We start from the raw sequence: 19,454 nt of genomic DNA, 5'->3' as shown, positions 1-19,454 counted from the left end.
TTTGGGAATATATGAGTACACAACTCAAGATAATATACAACACGGACTAGTCGTTTGAAGGCATTTTAATGCAGAAAAAAAAGGGACATTCCACTGACTTTACACATCAAGGTCAGTTGACAGGTCACAAGGAGAACTGCTCAACCTGTGGCATCAGTTTTTATGTTTTCTGTGGCTCTGGAGGAGCTTTGTCAAGTCATAGTGATGTCATCAGGGTTATCACAGCGTTGGATCACATTGAGCTGCACTTGGGACTGAGAGTCAGGATATCTTTGCCTCTGCTGCTTCGATTTTAACTGTTGTAATTTGAATCTGTCTCTAGTGAGTCCTTCAAATTTATTGAAGTGGAGTGTTCCTATAAAAAAATGTCTATAATACAGTCAGTATTTGGCTTTTTGGATAAAAAGAGAATATTTCTGGAGAAAATTCTATTTTTTCTTCCATTAAAAAATATAATTTTCCATGCACCATTTTAAATCAAACAGAGACAGATACGTCCCAGTACTCAGGGCATATTCACAAGGTCACTAAATCCATTTCACATATAATATAAGCAATAGCAGTGATATCAGATGGGTAGATATTAGGCATTAGTGGGAGTTTGTTCTCAGTGAGTGCTTTCCAGGTGGCGTGGTGAATTTTGTTTTTCCCCTGGAAAATTACTGTATTCATGATTGATAGAGTAGACATGTTTTTATATATTTATACGCTGTAAAAGGATTTTTTGCGTTCCCAGTGTTTGTAAACGTGTAAAATAATTGTGTGATGAAAAGGTCTAAAAGGCTTATTTCTCTTTTACACGGTCCAACCTTTTCATTTCAAAAAGCGCGCGGATTACTTTTATTCATGTGGAGCTGGAAGACTGGGTATCCGTCTGTTCCCCGTGTCTCCCTTGAAAAGCACGGCTCAAAGGGATGCATTTACTGTGTTTATCAGTGAAATTCCCATACCATTCATTCAAGGACATGAAATGGGGATAATGTCATTATCTGTACAACTTATTGTACTTCTACATAAGCATTCGGAGCCATGCGCAGTAATATATTCCACAGAGGACTCTGCTGTAAGTCACCTCTCCACTGAAGTAGAAAAAGATTGCAGCTTTGTTCGTGTCAGAACAGTCCTCACTTAAGCTGTTCTCACCTGATAGCATGGTGCTAATGGTATATTTATTTACAGAACTCAATAAACATAATTGGCATGTACTATTATGTTAAGCCTCAGTGTACCGCCACCTTCCCCAGCAGTGGGAGCAGGATCACTGTGGGGAATGTGGTGACTTATTTCCTCATGTGTAAAGCTGGAATGAATACGGTAAACACCTGTGCTCGCATTATGTCTGCTTTCCTCCTTTTGTTTAATTGAGCAGATCAGTTATTAGCTGCATTTTTTCGGCCAGATGTCTATTAGGGAGGAGGAGAGACAGACCCTGGGAGAGATGGGGAGGCCTGTCATCTTTAAATTCAATGCAAATGAGCTGCGTGGTGATGAAGTGTCGTATGGAGGAGAAATCCTGAAAAATAATGATGCAAATTACACCAAATTCTTAATTTGTGAAACATAATAATGTTTGCTGAGACTGTGTCAGAGGTTTTGATTCAATTTGATATTAATTTTCAAGGTTGAAAGATGCAATCTGAATTTACTTTATATGATGCATAAGGTGTTTGGTGTTTTCTTTTTAATATCACACAGTGTAGAATCAAAACTGAACAATCTTCATTTCATTTGTCCTTTTCACAACAACTGACGTGAACCGATGAAGCGTCTAGACGTGTCTAAATGCACAGGCCCATGTCCTAAAATTTGTATTTAACCATAAACACTGGAACGTTTGTTCGACCTAAAAACACAATGCATCGACATTTTAACCTTTTAAATTAAAGGCAGAGTGAGCAGTATTTGTTGATTGCTGTTTGTAATCACATATTCAAAGCTGCCCCTTCCTACCCGACTCAACGACAACAGGAGCACCCGCCCCTTTTTTAGAGTCACGCCCTCACACCATGTGCAATGTTATTGGCATGGGGGCTACACAACCCCTGTCCAAAGGTGAACGCCAGAGACATCCCAAACACAGCAAAATAAGAAAATACAGGGCAGGGTCTCTACAGATACAGACCAAACCACCAAACACTTCATGATCAAGGGGGATTATCTTGGTATAAGCCTATAGATTGTTTTTAGGAGAGTCCTACTCATTCTGCCTTTATAATGTCCATTTCATGAGCTGCTTATAGAGATCCACCCTACTGTAAGATCAAATTGTGAGAAATTATAAATAAATTACATTTAATTTCAATTAATTCCCAGTTAATGTCCTTAATGCTGTAATTATAGAGAAAGAAAGCTGAACCAAGTGATCTGGACTCTGCACATTTGCCAAACAGTCAACCCGCAGTATGGTGACATCGTTTCCTGCCATTTGGCCGGTGAATAGTTGCAGAACTGGGCATGAAGTCACTGCCCCGTCCTCGGTGATGGCAGCGATGAGCTCATCGGGCTGGCAGAGGGCACAAGCTCCTGCTAAACGCCCTCCTCCAGTGGCTCTGACCTTTTTTTTCACTGGCTGTGACACAGCTATAGTTACAGTTTTATTTCACAACCTTTATTCTTTGGACTTCTTACAGATTTCCACATAGGTTAAACAACAATCACCTGCTCCATCATGTTGCTCTTAATATCTTTTGGTGAGGCTTTAATGGTGGTGTGTCTGCTGCATAATAATATTTTATTTTAACAGCTTTAATAGAAGGTACACACCTTCTTTGTCACCTTTTAACTTTCCCCAGTGACACCCCCTCATGAATATAAGTGTCCTCTGTGCCTGTACGGTGTCTCTGAGGCAGTTAATGATAATTAAGGTCCTGTAAATGTGCCTCCCCATGCCTAAGTAATTGAGATTTGCTTCAGTCTGGTGGAGGTTATTTGTCTAAATGTTTGTTATGTTATGAAATGTCTTGAATTTTCTTAAGGTTTTTAAAGTGACTTGAAACTATGTGTGTTCTAAGATGTAGAATGATAACACATCCACGCTTTGTCCTTCAGGTAATGCCGAGCCAAATAACCAATCCTGGAGATGCCGAAGAGAAGAGATATTCTTGCCATCGTGTTGATAGTGTTACCCTGGACTCTGCTCATCACTGTTTGGCACCAAAGCGCTATCGCTCCACTCCTCGCCATCCGCAAGGGTACGCAATGCACCGCACTCCACTGGCAATATCAAACCTGAAGTGGGTGCTCGAACCCAACACTTCACTTCAGGCATAGACAACAGGCCGTTCATTTAGAGGCACTCAGTAATCATGACCACCGGCTTCATCAGAGCTCAATAACACTTGGCCGAGTCATTGTAAACCTCATCTGGGTACATTGTGTACGTGCATGTTGAAGATTTAGAAGTAACAATCACAAATACACTTGCAGACATCTACAAGTTGTTGTTTTTTTTATCATGAGATAGTCAGTCTGTCAGAACGACATGCTCAGCGTTTTACGATCTGCATTCCTTTTCCTCATGTTGATAATAATTGCTCAGTACGGTATGTTACGAAACAATGTCCTTTCACATTCTATCCACTCCCTCGCCATGGCCTGTCAATCCACATTTTCTACTTGGCGTGACACTTAAACCACACTCAGCATGTACTGTAGCATGTCAATCATTCGTTTCCCCGTTTATGTTTAAACCCTTGCCCAGTTTCACTCAGTGGAAATTAATTTCTTTAAAATAATTACTTCCTGCTTGTTTGGCTTCACAGAATATCTTGCATCCGTGTGTAATATCACATTTGCACACCAGTCTGAGTCATTAATACACATACTCATGAGCCTCCCCATCATCCCCCCAGAGACCACGAACCAACAGTCTTAAATGCCAAGTATGCTGAAGAGTAAACAAACCCAAATTAGAGTGACAGCAAATCAATAGCGCTCTTTGCCCTCTTCTTATAATGTCATGAATACATATACAGGGGTTAACAAACAAAACAGGTTTACACAAATGAGCCAAGGCGGTCTGGAGTCAACACAAGCTGCAAATTAGATTACAGGTCCCATGTTATGCTCATTTTCAGGTTCATAGTTTTATTACTACTACTTGAAAATGTTTACATGCTTTCACGTTGGAAAAACACAATATTTTTCTCATACTGTCCATTGATCCAGCACCTCTATTTACCCTCTGTTTGAGCTCTTTATTTTAGTGCCTGTCTCTTTAAGGCTCCTCTCCTGAAAAGCTCAGTCTGCTTTGATTAGTCAGCTCTCACAGGCCTGAGCAGGCACCGCCCACTGCGTTTTCTGTGCGGGGGGATGTGGCTGAGAGCAGTGACAGTATAGTTGTGACATCACAGCCTTACAGAAGTCCTGACTGCTTGTTTAAGGATTCAGTTTCTGAATACAGGCTGTAAACATTTCTCTGTGTATTGAGCATTTTGTTACTTACACAGTATTAAACAGCACCTACACCTGCTTTAGAAACTGGGGAATCTGACTTTCTACAATATGGGACCTTTAAAAACTTGTGTCAACAATTATAAGCATACAGTCATTTAAATATATTCAAAAATACAGTGAAGAATTATAAAGAATTGTTTTTTTTTCAGTGCTATCTGACCCAGCTTTACACACAGGCTTCCCTTTGTGTGCTGCTCTTAAAAGAGAAGCTCACGGTTTATTTGGCAGCTCGCTCGCTGGCAGCCTCTGTTGAACATCTGGCCATCAGCAGATTGTGTTAATCCAGGTGCTGCAGAAAAATCCTCCTTATGCTGAAGGTGGAATGGAGCTCGCAAAGAACAGTGACAAAGATTGCCATTAGCTGTGGCACAATGAAAAGAAAGGAACGTTAATGGTCCTATAATCATGTTCATCACGGCCAAAACTACTGAGCCAAAATATCACAGCCTCTGGAGTCGAGTCAGTATGTGTCAGCTGGCTGATAAACCAGACGTTGAATCTCAGCCGAACATTCAGTTTCAAAGACTTCATCTTTTAAAATGAAATAGACAACATTCACTGCCACTAGATATCACACCAGAGCCTCAGCATCTCAGATCAAAACAAATGTCTGCAATGTTTGCTCAATAAAGTTGGAAGAAAAGAAAGAAAACGTGGCTTCTGAGCACACACTGCTCACAAAAATCTAGGCATGCTGATCAAATATGAAAGGAAATATTCTGTTACTGCATAGCCTTTTTCTTGCCTAGCTAAAAACAAAGTTTCTTACCAGGCTGCCACATTGAACATGGACGCAGGAAGGACAGGGAAAACCTCACATGCACTAGCCTGGATCCTCACATGCATGAATGCACGGCCATCCCAGCTACCAAAACACAGAACAGAGAAGCACAGATCACAACACATACTGACGGAGTGATATCCTTCTCTGTTCAGGATGCCATAACTCCAGCTTTGTCTTTCAATAGCAAACAGTTGCTTGCTGCTAAATTACACATTTAACCTTTAAGAACAGCTTGACAAAATCACACCTAATACAAGCTTTTTGTCCTTCACCCCTGTTTTAAACAACAACATCTTAAAAAGCCTAAATCTCTCAAGATCCTCATACTGTACGTCATCAGTTGACATTGATGGCGTTTACGTCACGGCCGGACATTTCCAACATGGCATCTTCCACTGTGGTGATGTCTCTTGTGTGCTTGTCTGTGTCAATCCTGGTATGATCACAAAGCCACTTGCCATTTATCTGATTGGGATAGAAAAGCATGGATACTTGCGATTCAGTCACAACTTCGCAATCAGTCATCAAATGAAAAAGAACACAGGCTGTTCACATTAGCAGCGCTTTATAGGCTTACACTAGCAACCTGGACTACAGTTAAATTTCAGGCGTTGTATGCCATCAAAGGGGGTGATGCAACATTGAAATACGTCAAATCAGCAATAACAATGTAATGTTAGCGAGCTAGCTACTTAGCTACGGCGACATCAGCAAACTGGTCACGATTGTTTCATGCTCATTTTAAAGAAAAGGGCCAAAATACACTGAAACAACAGAGACTTCTCATAACCCTCAGTTTGAAGTGTGCAAAAAACCTCTGTTTTTGAGGGCCACGAAGCCCTAACACTTCACCCTACCCCTTTATCCCATCAGGCCCTACTGCAGAGGGATAGGGCTAAGTGGTAGGGGCAAGGGTTGTATTTGGGTTGGGCCTTAATATAGTTTTCTACTTTTTAACGTGTTTGGTGTTACCTGAAGTCCAGACTCCATAAACCAGTGTGCATTAAAGTGTAGTTACCACCAATACATAAATTTATGTATGAATAGAGCAGAATACCAAAATATCTTGGTAGAGGAGTTTTGGCCTGTTTTTGATCTTGTTCAGTTCATGCTCACAACCAAAATCGAGGGCCAACAAGTTGCTACTTGATACGAGTACAACTCAAGCTGCATGACCCGGCTCATACACACAGCAGCTTTTCTCATGTTTATGGATCCCTTGGATAAAATATATTTATAAAACATTTACATGTGAACGCTAAGACTTCCTGATTTCAGCTAAAGCAAAACAACACAGCTGTAGTAAGCAAGGGAAATGGAGGGGGCAAGCAGAGCATGAGAGAGTCTGTGCTTGAGTCAGGACATGAATAGAGGGCATGTCTGCTGGATCCACATACCCACATTTTTCTTCCTTTATAAAGAAAAGCCCAAAGGCAACGCTGGGGGAATAGACAGACTCATCTCTCCCCTCCTTTTCCTTGCGCTGTCTCTCTGTCCATCAGCTGTGTTATCCTCTCACGGTGCCTGCTTTCACTTTTTGCAGCCTGTCACCACCTAGTAAAAGAGATCTTTATCATTCCAGAGAGGCTTGCAGTCCGCCACCACCGGCTCTCAGGTACACTTTACCCCCATTGGGTTTAAGTCACCTGAGGCAAATATACAAAGGGCAGCCCAAGGTTGCACTAATGCCTTACATGTCTTCTTATCCCCAAATCTGCAGATGATGGTGTTGAGGGCAAGAGGGAGGCAGGTGGCCAGGCACAGGACTCCAAGGAATACTGTGCCTCAGATAAGGACATTGTGGAGGTGGTGAGGACAGAGTATGTGTACACGCGACCTCCACCCTGGTCCGATGTGCTGCCCACCATCCACATCATCACCCCAACATATAGTCGGCCGGTGCAGAAGGCGGAGCTCACCCGGCTTGCAAACACCTTCCTCCACGTTCCCAACCTGCACTGGATCCTGGTGGAGGACTCGCAACGGAGGACGCCTCTTGTCACGCGGCTCCTCCGAGAAACAGGGCTGAACTACACCCACCTCAATGTAGAGACACCCAGGAACTATAAGCTGCGGGGTGACACTCGTGACCCCAGAATCCCCAGGGGGACCATGCAAAGGAATCTGGCCCTGCGGTGGCTGAGGGAGACCTTCAACGCCAACAGCAGCCAAGCTGGAATCGTCTACTTTGCTGATGATGACAACACGTACAGCCTGGAGCTGTTTGAAGAGGTCAGTGCTGGTGTATTTCATGCATTTTTACGAAGTCTCGTGAATTGGACAGAAAATGACGAGCAAGAAAATGCACAATGAGCGCATTGTTTGATCTTTAAAGAACGTAAATGCTATGTTTCCTCAAACTAACAATTGCTAGCAAATACTTGTAGCTGAATTAGCGGGAGCGTGCCTATGTCCCCACAGCCCTATGTTCCCACATTTCTAAGATTTTTTTCAAAATTAGGCCCTTTGTTCCTAACCCTAACCTAATTTTGAAAAATTCTTAGAAATGTGGGACCAATGGGCTGAGGGAACATAGGGATGATGACCCCGAATTAGCTCCATGATAAGCACAAGAACATCCCCCAGGGACTGGGATCCTTAGAAGGAAGTCTGCATTTCCCCTGCAGGGACTGGGGTCTAAATTAAGGGTCCAGGACGTTATTTTACACCCCAAAGTCCCCGCTAAGAACACAGTATTTTGGAGGACAGGACAGGACAGACCCAAACATTTCTGATTGATACTTGCCATATTTTATTTCAGACGCCATTTTTAAAAATCTGCAACCGCAAACCAGTTTGTTTTTTATTATCTACAGTTTGACACATCAAAAAATGACAAATGATGTTGTCTGTCCATAGCTTTATATGCTGTTGTTGCTGTATAGTCGTGACAGTGACAGGTGTTGCTTTTTCATACGTCAGTGGACTAATTCGCATGGTCTTCACAGATCTTTAAAGGTGTCATTGAAGACAACAACAGACTGAAGGGACGTTTTAGTTTGTTGGAAACTAGGGACTAGAAGTTCTGGGTACTTTTGGTGGAAAAGTGACTGTAGTTACATTTACGAAAATAAGTTCTGCCCAGATTCTTACCATGACCCAATAACCCAATTTCTAAAGTATCTCCAACTTAAAGCATACACTTACTAAAGCATTTGTGATCTTACCCCAAAGCCTCACCTGTCAGGTACCCAAACAGGAAGTGTGTACTCACCGTTCTCAAGCTCGGTCCACCATTAAAAAGCCTCCCTGCCGATGATTGCTTATGTCCACTTGAGTTTCAGTGAAACCAACCATGTGCAGAGTGCACAGTGGGTAATTCAGGAAGCATAGAAGAGACAGGCAAGCCAATTCTCCTGTTTTGAAAGTTCAAAAGCTCAGCAGCCACTCAACAGAGGAGTGACTGGAGTTGATCAGGAGAGCCAAGATCAGAGCCAGTAAAATAAGGCTCACTGCACTTTAAAAATGTGCTTTAGAAAAGACTGAGCTGCAAAATGTTATATTGTTTGTTTGAGTTCTTTTTGTGCTTGCCTTGAATGTTATTGCCACTGATATTCTGTAGTGTACGGTATATTCCCATTGCAGTTGTATTGGATTGGGAAAAAAATACATCTGCAGAAATATAAATGTCTACTTCTTCTTATTTCTTGTGGATCCGTCCCTATAGCTTTAGTTCATATATAAAGTATATATTATACAGTGCTTCCCAGAGCCTGTACCGCAGGCTGTACGTTATGTACTGTAAGAGGGAGGTAGAACCATAAATTTCCAGTTACTTGAAGCATTTTTTTAAGCACTTAACAAGCACAGTCGGGATGTGGAGCTAGTGTAGAGAAGTTTGGGCATGTAATCAGTACATCTCAAGCCATCCATCTTGACATCAGTTGAATTACCTGAGCGGACACGGTCTAGGTCCTCTGAGTATTAGCCTCAAGTCTTGTTAGTAGTGCAGACGGGGCCCGTAGTAAATGGAGCGTCGGGTATTGACGGGGCCTGTCATTACCTTTCTCTGGGAATCAGCCGAAGTGCTCCGTCTCCCTCAGAGGCCCTCCATCACCTCCAACAGGCCTATTTATGGGCAGGAGTAACGGCCCTGAGGGGCGAGAGAGAGAGAGGTGCAGGGGGAGAGACGGAGACAGAAAAAGAATGAGAGAGAAAGAGAAAGTGACAGCCAGATAGACAAAAAGCAGAGAGTTGACAGCAACTACAGTAGAGTTTGCTGACACCATAGTAAAAATTCAGTAGTTTGCTGACACCGTAGTAAATATTCAGAGAGTCACAACAGCTTGAAAACAGAGAGGCGTTTAAGTGACTGCTCCAGTGCAGAGACAAGGTTGAAAGCGTGCTGCTCCATTTGTTTAAAAAAAAAAAAGCCACTTTCTCTTGATTATTTTTGTGAACTAATTCTTTGATGTTGACCAATTAGAAAACATTTTCAAATCTAATTGTAAAAATGAAAAGAGAACTTGCGTGCTACATGCTGATGAGCTGTCGGCCTATCATGGAAGTAAGATGTTAAAATCACATGATGATGTATCCTCCATATAATAACAGTTTCTATTATTCTTTAAGGTTTACAATAGAAGTTTAATTAACGTTATGTAATAACAGACTAACAAGTGTGTGATGTCACTGTGGTGAGTTCCACAGAAAGTTAATGCTGCACTTATTTGTCGTGGCAAAAAGTTGACACATCCTGACACAGAGAGGGCACACAGATCACAAATCCTGACTGGAATTGTTGTAATTGATCCTCCATAATATCTGCTGCTAGAGAATTCAGCGCCATAGATTGCTATTAGTGTCAGTATGAATCTAGTCTAGTACAATCTCAGTCTTTCAGTGGCATAAAAGAAAATAAATAAAAGAAAAACATCACACAGTTGAAGTACACCACCCTGTAAAGAATTGCACGCATTATTAAGGCTTAAACCATGAAGTTATTTACGTGCATATCCAACACACTTCTAAATTTCAGCCTTTATGAATAATTGTCAACAATTTAAATCCAACAGACCATCAAGAATGTCATACTTCCAAAATCAACATCGGGATTGATAAGTCCATGGCCCACAATAGAGGGAGCAAATTTAAAAACCCTAACACATTTATTTTTTAAAGTAGTCCCCTCCTACATTTACATACACACTTATTCCAGCAGTCGTGGAGCATGTGGATCCCTTCTTTGTAGAAGAAGCGATGTTGAACCTCCAGAAGGTGCTCCACAGCAGTGATAGCGTCATCGTCACTGTTAAAATTGCGACCACTGAGCTCCTTCTTCATCTTGGGGAAGAGGTAGTAGTCTGAGAGTGTCAAATCAGGTGAATGGGGCTGGTGTGTTCAAATCCGTATTCCTGGATGGCAGCCATCGCCCCTGTGGACTTGTGGGGCTTGTCCATTTTCTCAGACAGTACTGACTTGCAATATTTAATCATTCAAAACAGAAAAGCCACAAAAGTCATTAACCTCAAAACTTTCTGCATGATGACTCAAATCGCTGGACTGCAGATGCATGGAACGAGAACTGTATAACTCATCTCCTTCTACCTTTATAGGCCATGAGCTTATTAACCCCCCTTTGCATTTACACTCAGTTACTACCATTACTATGAAAATCTCAACCTCACCTTTAAGAACGGTACTTTTTTATTGCTTGGACAAAGACTTAAAACCACAGGTTCCTCCATTGGCAACAAAGCACAACAGTTCTGTTTTCTTTCATCTGCTCTGGATCCTTAAGGACTGATTAATGTACCTGGATGCCTGCCTCGTTTTCTCTGTTAGAATCTGGGATTTCTTTTCTTTGTATCGCTTCTTCGGCCATTCTGAGACATGGCCACTTTGTCTCTGAGTGGAGCAGGAGCTTAAATGCACAAGTAGTGCTTTTGATTAGAAACTGAAGCAACAGTGAACAAAAAACTCTGTTCACACATATGTCACCTTCACCGGAAAGAGGAACTTTGTTGCGTTTTCATTTGCTCGGGAGCCAGCAGAAGAGTGATTTGTGTTGTTTTGCCCTGGCTGATATTCCCAGGCCAGAGGCAGCAGGCGGAACACTCATTCTCACATTTTCAGAATAAATGGGAAAGTGACAGGCCCCTTAACATCGTCTGCGCAGCGCCTGACTTATGCTTCCTTTTGATTTAAGTTGTCTTAAATATATATAAGACGGAAGCGGGGTGGTGACCATGGCTGGACTCAGTTGTGGCCATAGATGGAATTTGCGGGTTGTCGGGGGGGGGCGTTGAAAACAATGTCTTGTATTTATAAGAGATCTGATGAAATGTAAAATGACAACCTTCAGGGAAAATACTCTGTGGAGCCCCTTAACTTCCAAAAGCAGACTTTGTGATCAGGTGTGAGGAAACAGTATGAAAAAAAACAGCATTGCTAACGAAGCACATGTAGGACGTAACGGCCACAAAGGAACAGGAGATCCTGTGTGTAAAATTAATGGAGCTGAATCGCCTGCATAGAAGTACTCAATCTCTCTTCCACCATTAACACCCAGAGCTCATTAAGACCGAAACATCCTGCCAAACGTTATCTGGGTGCCTGGCACAGTCGTCGTCCCTAAAGCTCAAATCCACAGATTCCCATAAGCTGCGAGCTCGCCTTGTGCTGTTTACACCATGCTACTCTGTGATCCCCCTGGACTGACCACACAGCAGCCCATCAGATCACACAGCAGCTCCTCTCTAAACACATGCATGCGCTGACAAATACATATGTGCAAACAAGCGTGCGTATAGAAAAGACATTTTTCACACACACGCTCTTATATGCACTTGATACTGTTCAGTGCTGACAGGCACTAGCATCATTATTTCTGCTCCACTGACTTTGATTAAATGACTCTGCCTTTCCCAAACCTTCCTCTACCCTCATTGTAGAAACGTAGCTTTTATGACTGCAGCACCGAGACTCACTAAGAGGCAGACAAAGAAAAGGGCGGCAAGATCCTTTGATGCTGGAAGATTAAAGGAGAAAAAAAAATGGAGGCTGGCGGTGCTCTACCTTGAAAAAAATCTCCTCAGCCAACCGGCAACTAGAGCCACTTGCTCCTAATGGCTTGGCTCCTTCAAAGCCTCTTGGCTCCGTCCACTTTAAAGATGGTTGTGTCTAATTATCTCATCGTAGGGCAGCTGTTAAACAATGTGTGTGATCCGCTTTCATCTAACAGCGTGTCAGCTGCACAGACACAATGGCTTGGTCAATATTCACTGTCTTTCAGAATGAATAATAGCCGCGGCTCTAAAAACCCTCCGTCCAAGCTCTGCTGTAACGCTGGCAGCCGATGCTCAAACACCGTGTCTCACTGTCATGTACGCTTTTTCAGATGACTAATTCGCTCCATTCCCTCCTCCATTTCTTTTTTCTCGACTCTTCTCTTGCCAGATGAGATCGACTCGGAAAGTTTCAGTGTGGCCTGTGGCCTTCGTGGGCGGCTTGCGATACGAGTCCCCCAAGGTCAATGCCGCTGGAAAGGTCTACGGCTGGAAGACGGTGTTCGACCCCCATCGGCCCTTTGCCATCGACATGGCAGGCTTCGCCATCAACCTGAGGCTCATCCTCTTCAAGCCACAGGCGTATTTTAAGCTTCGCGGGGTGAAAGGAGGCTACCAGGAGAGTAGTTTGCTCCGAGAACTTGTCACACTCAACGACCTGGAGCCTAAAGCAGCCAATTGCACTAAGGTAATTTCCTTTTTTTAAATGTTAACTGCTGTTAAGCGGCTTAACTTGTGCAGATTTCCTAAACAGTTTGTGTGGAGTGGTTTGGAAGGAATCAAACCTGATGTAGCCAGAGGGGGACAAGGTATTCAGATGTTTTACTTGAGAAAAAGTCCTGCTTTTAAAACACTTTATACTTACCATCATTAATACATGGAAAATTAAAGTTAATCACATTGATTACATTGTTGTATCAAAAGTTAAAGTACTCATTCTGCAGTACAATTGATTATCATACGTGACATTACTACATCTTTAATTCTGATGACTTAATCTACTCTTCATAGTGAAGTAGTCTAGTCGTTCCCAGGGATCAAGCCCCTCTGAAAGGTCATAAGGTTGTGAGATGATTAACGAGGCAGGGGGGATGAAAAAACAGTCCTGATACACAACTCTGCACTGTTCTACTCCAATTCTCTCATCTTTTATTTTTTGTGAAATATTGGATGTTACATTTCATAATTTATTTTGATCAAATCATCTGAGACCCATCGAGTTTTTAAGGGAAATGCCTCTTTACTGGAACTAATAGATATCGGAAACATAACAACGACCCCCGACTGTACACTGTTCACACGCCAGACAGACTGGGAGCAACTTGTTTAGTTGACACAATGCAGGAGTGAAAAGCACAATATTTTTACATTGACATGTAGTGCAGTAGAGGTATGAAACAGCAGATTTGCAAGAGCTCCTTGGATGTAGATAACTAATAACATATCCTGCATACCTGGTGACGTTACCTTGAACAGGTCTTGTTAAATCTGTCATGTTTTGAAGTGCCGAACCATCTGGGTAAATTATATTTTACTGAAAATTCAGATTCAGAAGCAAGTAAGCGGAAAGAAACCGCCATCCATTTTTCACTGGGTTGAAATCAGGCTCCAGACTGAATGTCACCCACGGCAGCAGACAGAATTATTATGTTTTCATAAGTTATATAACAGCAAACTTTGTAGCTTTATGCGACTGACACCGTTGCGAGAACACTGCATGATGATGCAAGATACAGTACACTACTCTCACCCCCAAAACATGAAGGTGTGTGAAACTGTGACTTCCTGTAAACAAATAAATCAAAGACAGCAGGAGCTCAAACTCTGAACAGTTGTGCACAGTATACCACCCGGAGACATTACAACATAAATTATGAAAGGAATAGTTGGATATTTTGGGATATGCTCTTATTTGCCTTCTTGCCGGGAGTTATACACATTTTAGAGGCGCAGTTAGAAAGATTTTCTCACCTTTGGACGAAACTGATAACAGTCTTTATGCTACGTTAGGCTCAGCTAACAGACTGCTGGTGGCTTTATATGAGTGGTGTATTGATCTTCTCATCTAACCCTCGGCAAGAAAGAAATGTGCATTTCCCGTACTATTTCTTTAAGAGACACAGCCCATTTTCCTTAAACTTATTTCAAATGTTCTTGCAACCTCACATAATTGTTCTTAGCAGCAAATGGGCTTCTTTCCCTCCATCACCAGGGTGTGTTGTATGTTTTTGATGCCCAAAACTTTCTCTTTCTGTGACTACTTGTTTGCAGATTTTCTAACGGTCAGCATGTAAATTAGTGTAAATATGTTGCAGAAACTTGTATATCATTGATTATATTTCTGCACTGCCCACGTGCCCTCTTGCACACATACACACATTTGTGTAAGAGGCTTGAGGGTAGCAACAGCAACGCTCTTCTCCATGCCAACTCCACTGTTCCTTCTGACGGCCCTTGGTCTGGGTCACATCACTAAGCTTCTCTCTGGGCGAAGAGGAGTCAGCCAGAGGGCTTTAGCTAGCCAGTATCCACACCGCAATCACCGCTACACACTCACACACACACACACACACACACACACAAAGAGAGAGAGAGCCAGAGAGAGGGGGAAAGGAAGGGATCGAGATACTTTCAGCCAGCTTTTCCTCCTGCTCTCCCCCAGCCATTCAGAGGGGTAAATGAAAAGAGGGGATTCAGGGAACGGCTGAGAGAGCGGAATTGGACTTGGGGAGGTGGGGGTGACGGGGCGGCAGGGACATCACACTGATTACAGATGAGCGCGGGGACAGAGAGAAGGGCAGCGGGGAAAGAGGAAGAAAAAAAACGGAAAGCCGTGCGTGGGCATCTCGCTTCCTTATAATCTACCACTTCAGATGTGAGCGTGACTATTAACCTCCCCCTACACCTGAGCAAAGTGGGAGTGGGCTCCTGGCACATCTCAAACACGCCCCATGCATAATTCATGGCCGCTGCCATGGCGAGATGAAAGGAAGGAAGGTTCCAACACAGGAGAGCGGGGAAAATGAGCTCGACACTCACTTTTTTTTTCTCCCCCCCCTTCCCCTGTTCGCCTTGCCATCCTTTTCCTGGATGTTTGGCTGCTCTCTGGGGCCAAATGAACCCAGTCTGAAGGCTCGACAGCACAATAGCATACTCTGTGCAGAGAACTGTAGCGCTACCTTGTACATACTGTATCAAAAAGGTTTTTAGTCAGCTTTCATTGAAAGGTGGCCATTTTCCAATGTTCGGGAGAAGAAAGGACAAGCTGTGTGGGCCCTGCCATGTTTGTAAGATACACTCGTGTGGTCCATCTTCACTCCTTTCTAATGCACTCAAGTAGCCCTTTACACATGGTCTTGATGGAAGTATAACTGGTATTGACTGTTTTGAAAGAACATGAGGCAGAGTAGGAGCAGAGAAGGGGAGTGAATGGGTGCATTAGGGGAACAGCATGTTACTTATGTTGCTCTTGTTTTGTTTTCCCCCACCAGATACTTGTCTGGCACACGAGAACGGAGAAACCTGTCCTTGTAAACGAGGGGAAAAAAGGATTCACAGACCCCAATGTGGAGATCTGACCGTTTCCCCTCAGACCACGGTAAATGAAAGTTATTTTTGACATTTTGAAATAGCTCCTATTACAGATCCATCCAGATTTTGCCTTCAGAGGGTGAAACGGAAATGTCACGATCATTTCCACCTGGTTTCAGTTGGACTACACATAGAGCAGGTGTTTCCTAACACATTGTATAATACTTTTTTAATAGGATTTCTGTTAAGGCACAACTGAAGCAGCTGTTTTCCATTATTAAATGCCACCAATGAAATAAACAGGTTCAATTAACTTCAATTAAGGCTTAGCCCTCTGTCTCAGCATATCTTAATCCTTTCTCTTGCAGGTGATTGGACCTGCGGAGGAAGGGAACGGCCGAGTCTCTTGATAAGTGCAGCCAGCGCTCATGTCTTAATCATCAGGAAAAAAAAGGAAACGGGGAGCCTTTGAAAGGGGATTTAATCCTCTTGACTGAGGCTGACATTTTTAAAATATGGACTAAAGCAGTACAAATGTATCATATTAAAGCACAGATAAGTAAGAGGCGGCCGTCGTTTGGTCAGAAGTGAGGAGGAGACGACATAAAGGACGCCTCGCAGGGTCAGTTTGTGGACAGATGTGACCTGCACCTTCACGGCCCGCTGAGGACAACCTGACAACTAAGAGACAGCACAATATAAAAAGCATACAGCCAGCGGATTCAACCAAACAAGCAGGTTAAAGAACATCCTTCACCTCAAGAAAAAAAAAAAGAAAGAAAGAAAGAAAAAAATAACACGTTGTCTGGAACTGCACATGGTACAAGAGGGAAATTCCTCGTGGATTTAAGGACACCATCAGCCTGGATACAAACACGACTCCAAGGACAATTATGTCTCATGTGGATTTTTCCTTTGAGCAAACACAAACACAGAAAAAGGGAAGGAATGTTCTTTTGATAACTATGAAATGTTTGCTTTAATTTAATTTAATTGGTTTGGGTGTTTTACATGCACTTGACTTGCTAGTTCAATTCTACTGACTCTCTTACCTGCATTTACTCTTGGGTTATCATTGTTCATTTTATAGTGTCATTACAACTCATGCATTTAAGCCCCACCCCCGTACACTTGAGGAGAGACTGCTGTTTGACATGTACCCCATGTTGCGCTCGAGGAACATCGAATTCCTAACACTCTTCTTAGCACTTAAAAAAGAAAAAATACACAACTGGTGTTCCTTTGTGGCAACGTGTGTAAATAGTAATTCAACACGAGAACAATCAGAGGTGACAAAATTTTGACAAAAGCATTGTAATTACTGTATTTATAGTTTAAACAAGTCTCTTCTCTTTACCCCCCTTGGTGAAGTCCTCACAATGACACACGTTCAGACAAGGCACAGGTTCAGTTCACAGAAAGAGTAATAGCACATCACCGACGTCATTTGGTAACAGGAACTCCACTTTCATGACATTACGAGACGGGAGCGTCACGAGTGCTGACCTAATTGCCACGTGAAGCTCTCACATAGGTGTCATTTTTGGCATTGCGGGGAAACGGTGTGTCATTTTAGTGAGTTATTATGATTTCCCCTCGTCTATGCACGCTGATGTACACAAGCCGCCGGCTAACAAAGGTCAGCTCAAGTGCAAATACAAAAAAAAAAGAGGAACAGGATGAAACAGCATCAAAGCCTCAGAATTTGTGTTTTACTGGGCTTGTCAGTCCCTCTCCTCTCCGAAAAAGAAGAGAAAATACACTTCACCGTGATTTAAAGGAGACAGACTTCCCCAAAAACATACATTTAGACGCTCAGGCTACATCTGCTGACTTTTAATACAAACTCACCTTCAAACAGCTGCCGTAAGTTATGAATAATAAATTAAAGATAATTTATGCATGGCCCCGAATATTTTGTTTTCTAACAAACAACTTTGGCTTACACCTAAGAAACGAGATGCTACTCTGAATTGACAGCAGGCTAAAGAAAAGCACAACAAAAATAAGACTTATTTTTGCTAATGATCGGGTGGCAACGTCGACACACGTTGGGTTCCTTTTTGTATCAGTACCCATCCGTTGTACATTTACTGGATCAGTCGCGGCACCTCTAACGATAGACATCACTAGCTATGACGCCGTACGGCTAAACACTGTAACAAAGTTATTCTACACCTCATATAATAGAATCTCTCCTTGACTTGATAAATCATCCGTCTGGTGCAATACACAGCGGCGGTTCTTATCTAATACTGCCCGGCAGAAGTAGCTGGAGATAATTCAGGCTGAGCCTCTGTCTGTACTGTTGCCAGATTATCTGCGTGCACCCCCTCTTCAACATCCAAAATACACTGCTGCAGTATGAAAACTTACAAAGACGTGACAGCCTCTCGGGCTCATCAGTCGAAGAAAGCGCGTTATTACATATTTCACTTGGAATAAGATAAGATACACATTCAGACAATAGCTGTATTGTATCTCTCATCAAACGGGCTGTTTTCATTGACTGCATGATATTACACTGCACAGGGATCGGCCATGGAGATCACAGACGATCTTTGGATTTGTTCTATTCTTCAACTTGCCTCCCATTATTTATTAAAAAACAAATTTAATATATTTATTTATGTATTTATTTCAAGTGTGGATGTGCAATTGAATCACATTTTGCCCTCAAATCTGTATTTTCCAACTGCTCTCGAAAAAAAAGCATGCACACATACAGTATAATGTACACATGGATTGTCATATAGATCAGTAAGACTTTAGTGCTACCAGCAGGCAGACACACACACACACCATCCTCTTTATAGCATCGCTGTTTAGTCTACCTGTGTGTCATTATCAGCTTTTAATCTAAACGAAAGAATCCAGCTGAAATGTTTTTAGCGCTGAAACAAATTAAGAGTTGTATTCCAAAATGGAAAAATGCCAGTGTAAAAAACTAAATTTGAGCATCATCGTTTAAAAAAAAGCATCTTAACTTGTTTTCATTTTGTGCTGACAAGTTTTTCCTGAAAATGTTGTATAACTTGCGGTGTGTCCTGAAGCAGCGGAACAATTCAAAGGGCTTCACCCCGAAAGAAACGTTGTTACAACTTTGCCTGACATCTGATTTGAAATTTCCGACGGATGACGTATTAAGCAATACCTAATACTCAGAAAGAATTAGTCTACTAGCACCAACCTACATCAACTATAGCAGTACAGGTTATTCAGTATTTAATGTCAATTAACGAGCATTACCCTCTGAGGGCTTCTCGAAGGCACAATACACTTTACACGTAAGTCCTACCTTTTCCTCATCTCCACTGTCATCTTCCAGCCTCATGTGATTCACATTTTATGCATGTGACTCTTAAGGTTGTTTATTTGCCACAGCAGTTCTGTCTCAGAGAAAGATGTTAGTTGAATCAAGAGAAATAAATAACTGAGAAGAACCTCAACCGTGTCTGTTCACTGTGTGTTGTTGTTGTTGTTGAATATGTATGCAGTTTAAAGGTATATTATGCGAGACCATCCAAAGTTGCCTGCTCCTCCTACCGGGCTCAAGGAGAGCACCAGAGAGAGAGAGAGAGAAAATAAAGGCAATGAAAAGAGGGGGTGCGTTAGAGAGCAAGGCAGAGAATCGGAGAAATTGTTTTCAAGGTGGTTATGTTCTAAAGAAAAATGTA

The 19,454-nt window shown here is 42.3% G+C and overlaps 1 protein-coding gene across 4 annotated transcripts in view; it reads left to right on the top strand.

The window, feature by feature from the left end:
* Positions 1-19,226, top strand: part of LOC311256747 (galactosylgalactosylxylosylprotein 3-beta-glucuronosyltransferase 1) — an 80,547-nt gene extending 61,321 nt beyond the window's left edge. For 2 of the 4 annotated variants that reach the window (XM_084352036.1, XM_084352035.1), the window contains exons 4-9: positions 3,049-3,191; positions 6,783-6,854; positions 6,960-7,471; positions 12,638-12,934; positions 15,738-15,844; positions 16,146-19,226. In XM_084352036.1, the coding sequence (XP_084208162.1) occupies positions 3,080-3,191; positions 6,783-6,854; positions 6,960-7,471; positions 12,638-12,934; positions 15,738-15,824 (1,080 nt within the window). In that variant the 5' untranslated portion in view covers positions 3,049-3,079 and the 3' untranslated portion in view covers positions 15,825-15,844; positions 16,146-19,226. The remainder of the gene's footprint in view (positions 1-3,048; positions 3,192-6,782; positions 6,855-6,959; positions 7,472-12,637; positions 12,935-15,737; positions 15,845-16,145) is intronic. The other 2 variants (XM_084352037.1, XM_084352038.1) reach the window with 2 other exon arrangements.
* The last annotated feature ends 228 nt before the right edge of the window (positions 19,227-19,454 follow it).

This window comes from Pagrus pagrus (assembly GCF_965226575.1).
Source record: "Pagrus pagrus genome assembly, chromosome: 4".
Classification (NCBI taxonomy): Eukaryota; Metazoa; Chordata; class Actinopteri; order Spariformes; family Sparidae; genus Pagrus; species Pagrus pagrus.
Note: the sequence above shows the minus strand (reverse complement) of the source record. Positions and strands in the feature narration are given on the sequence as shown.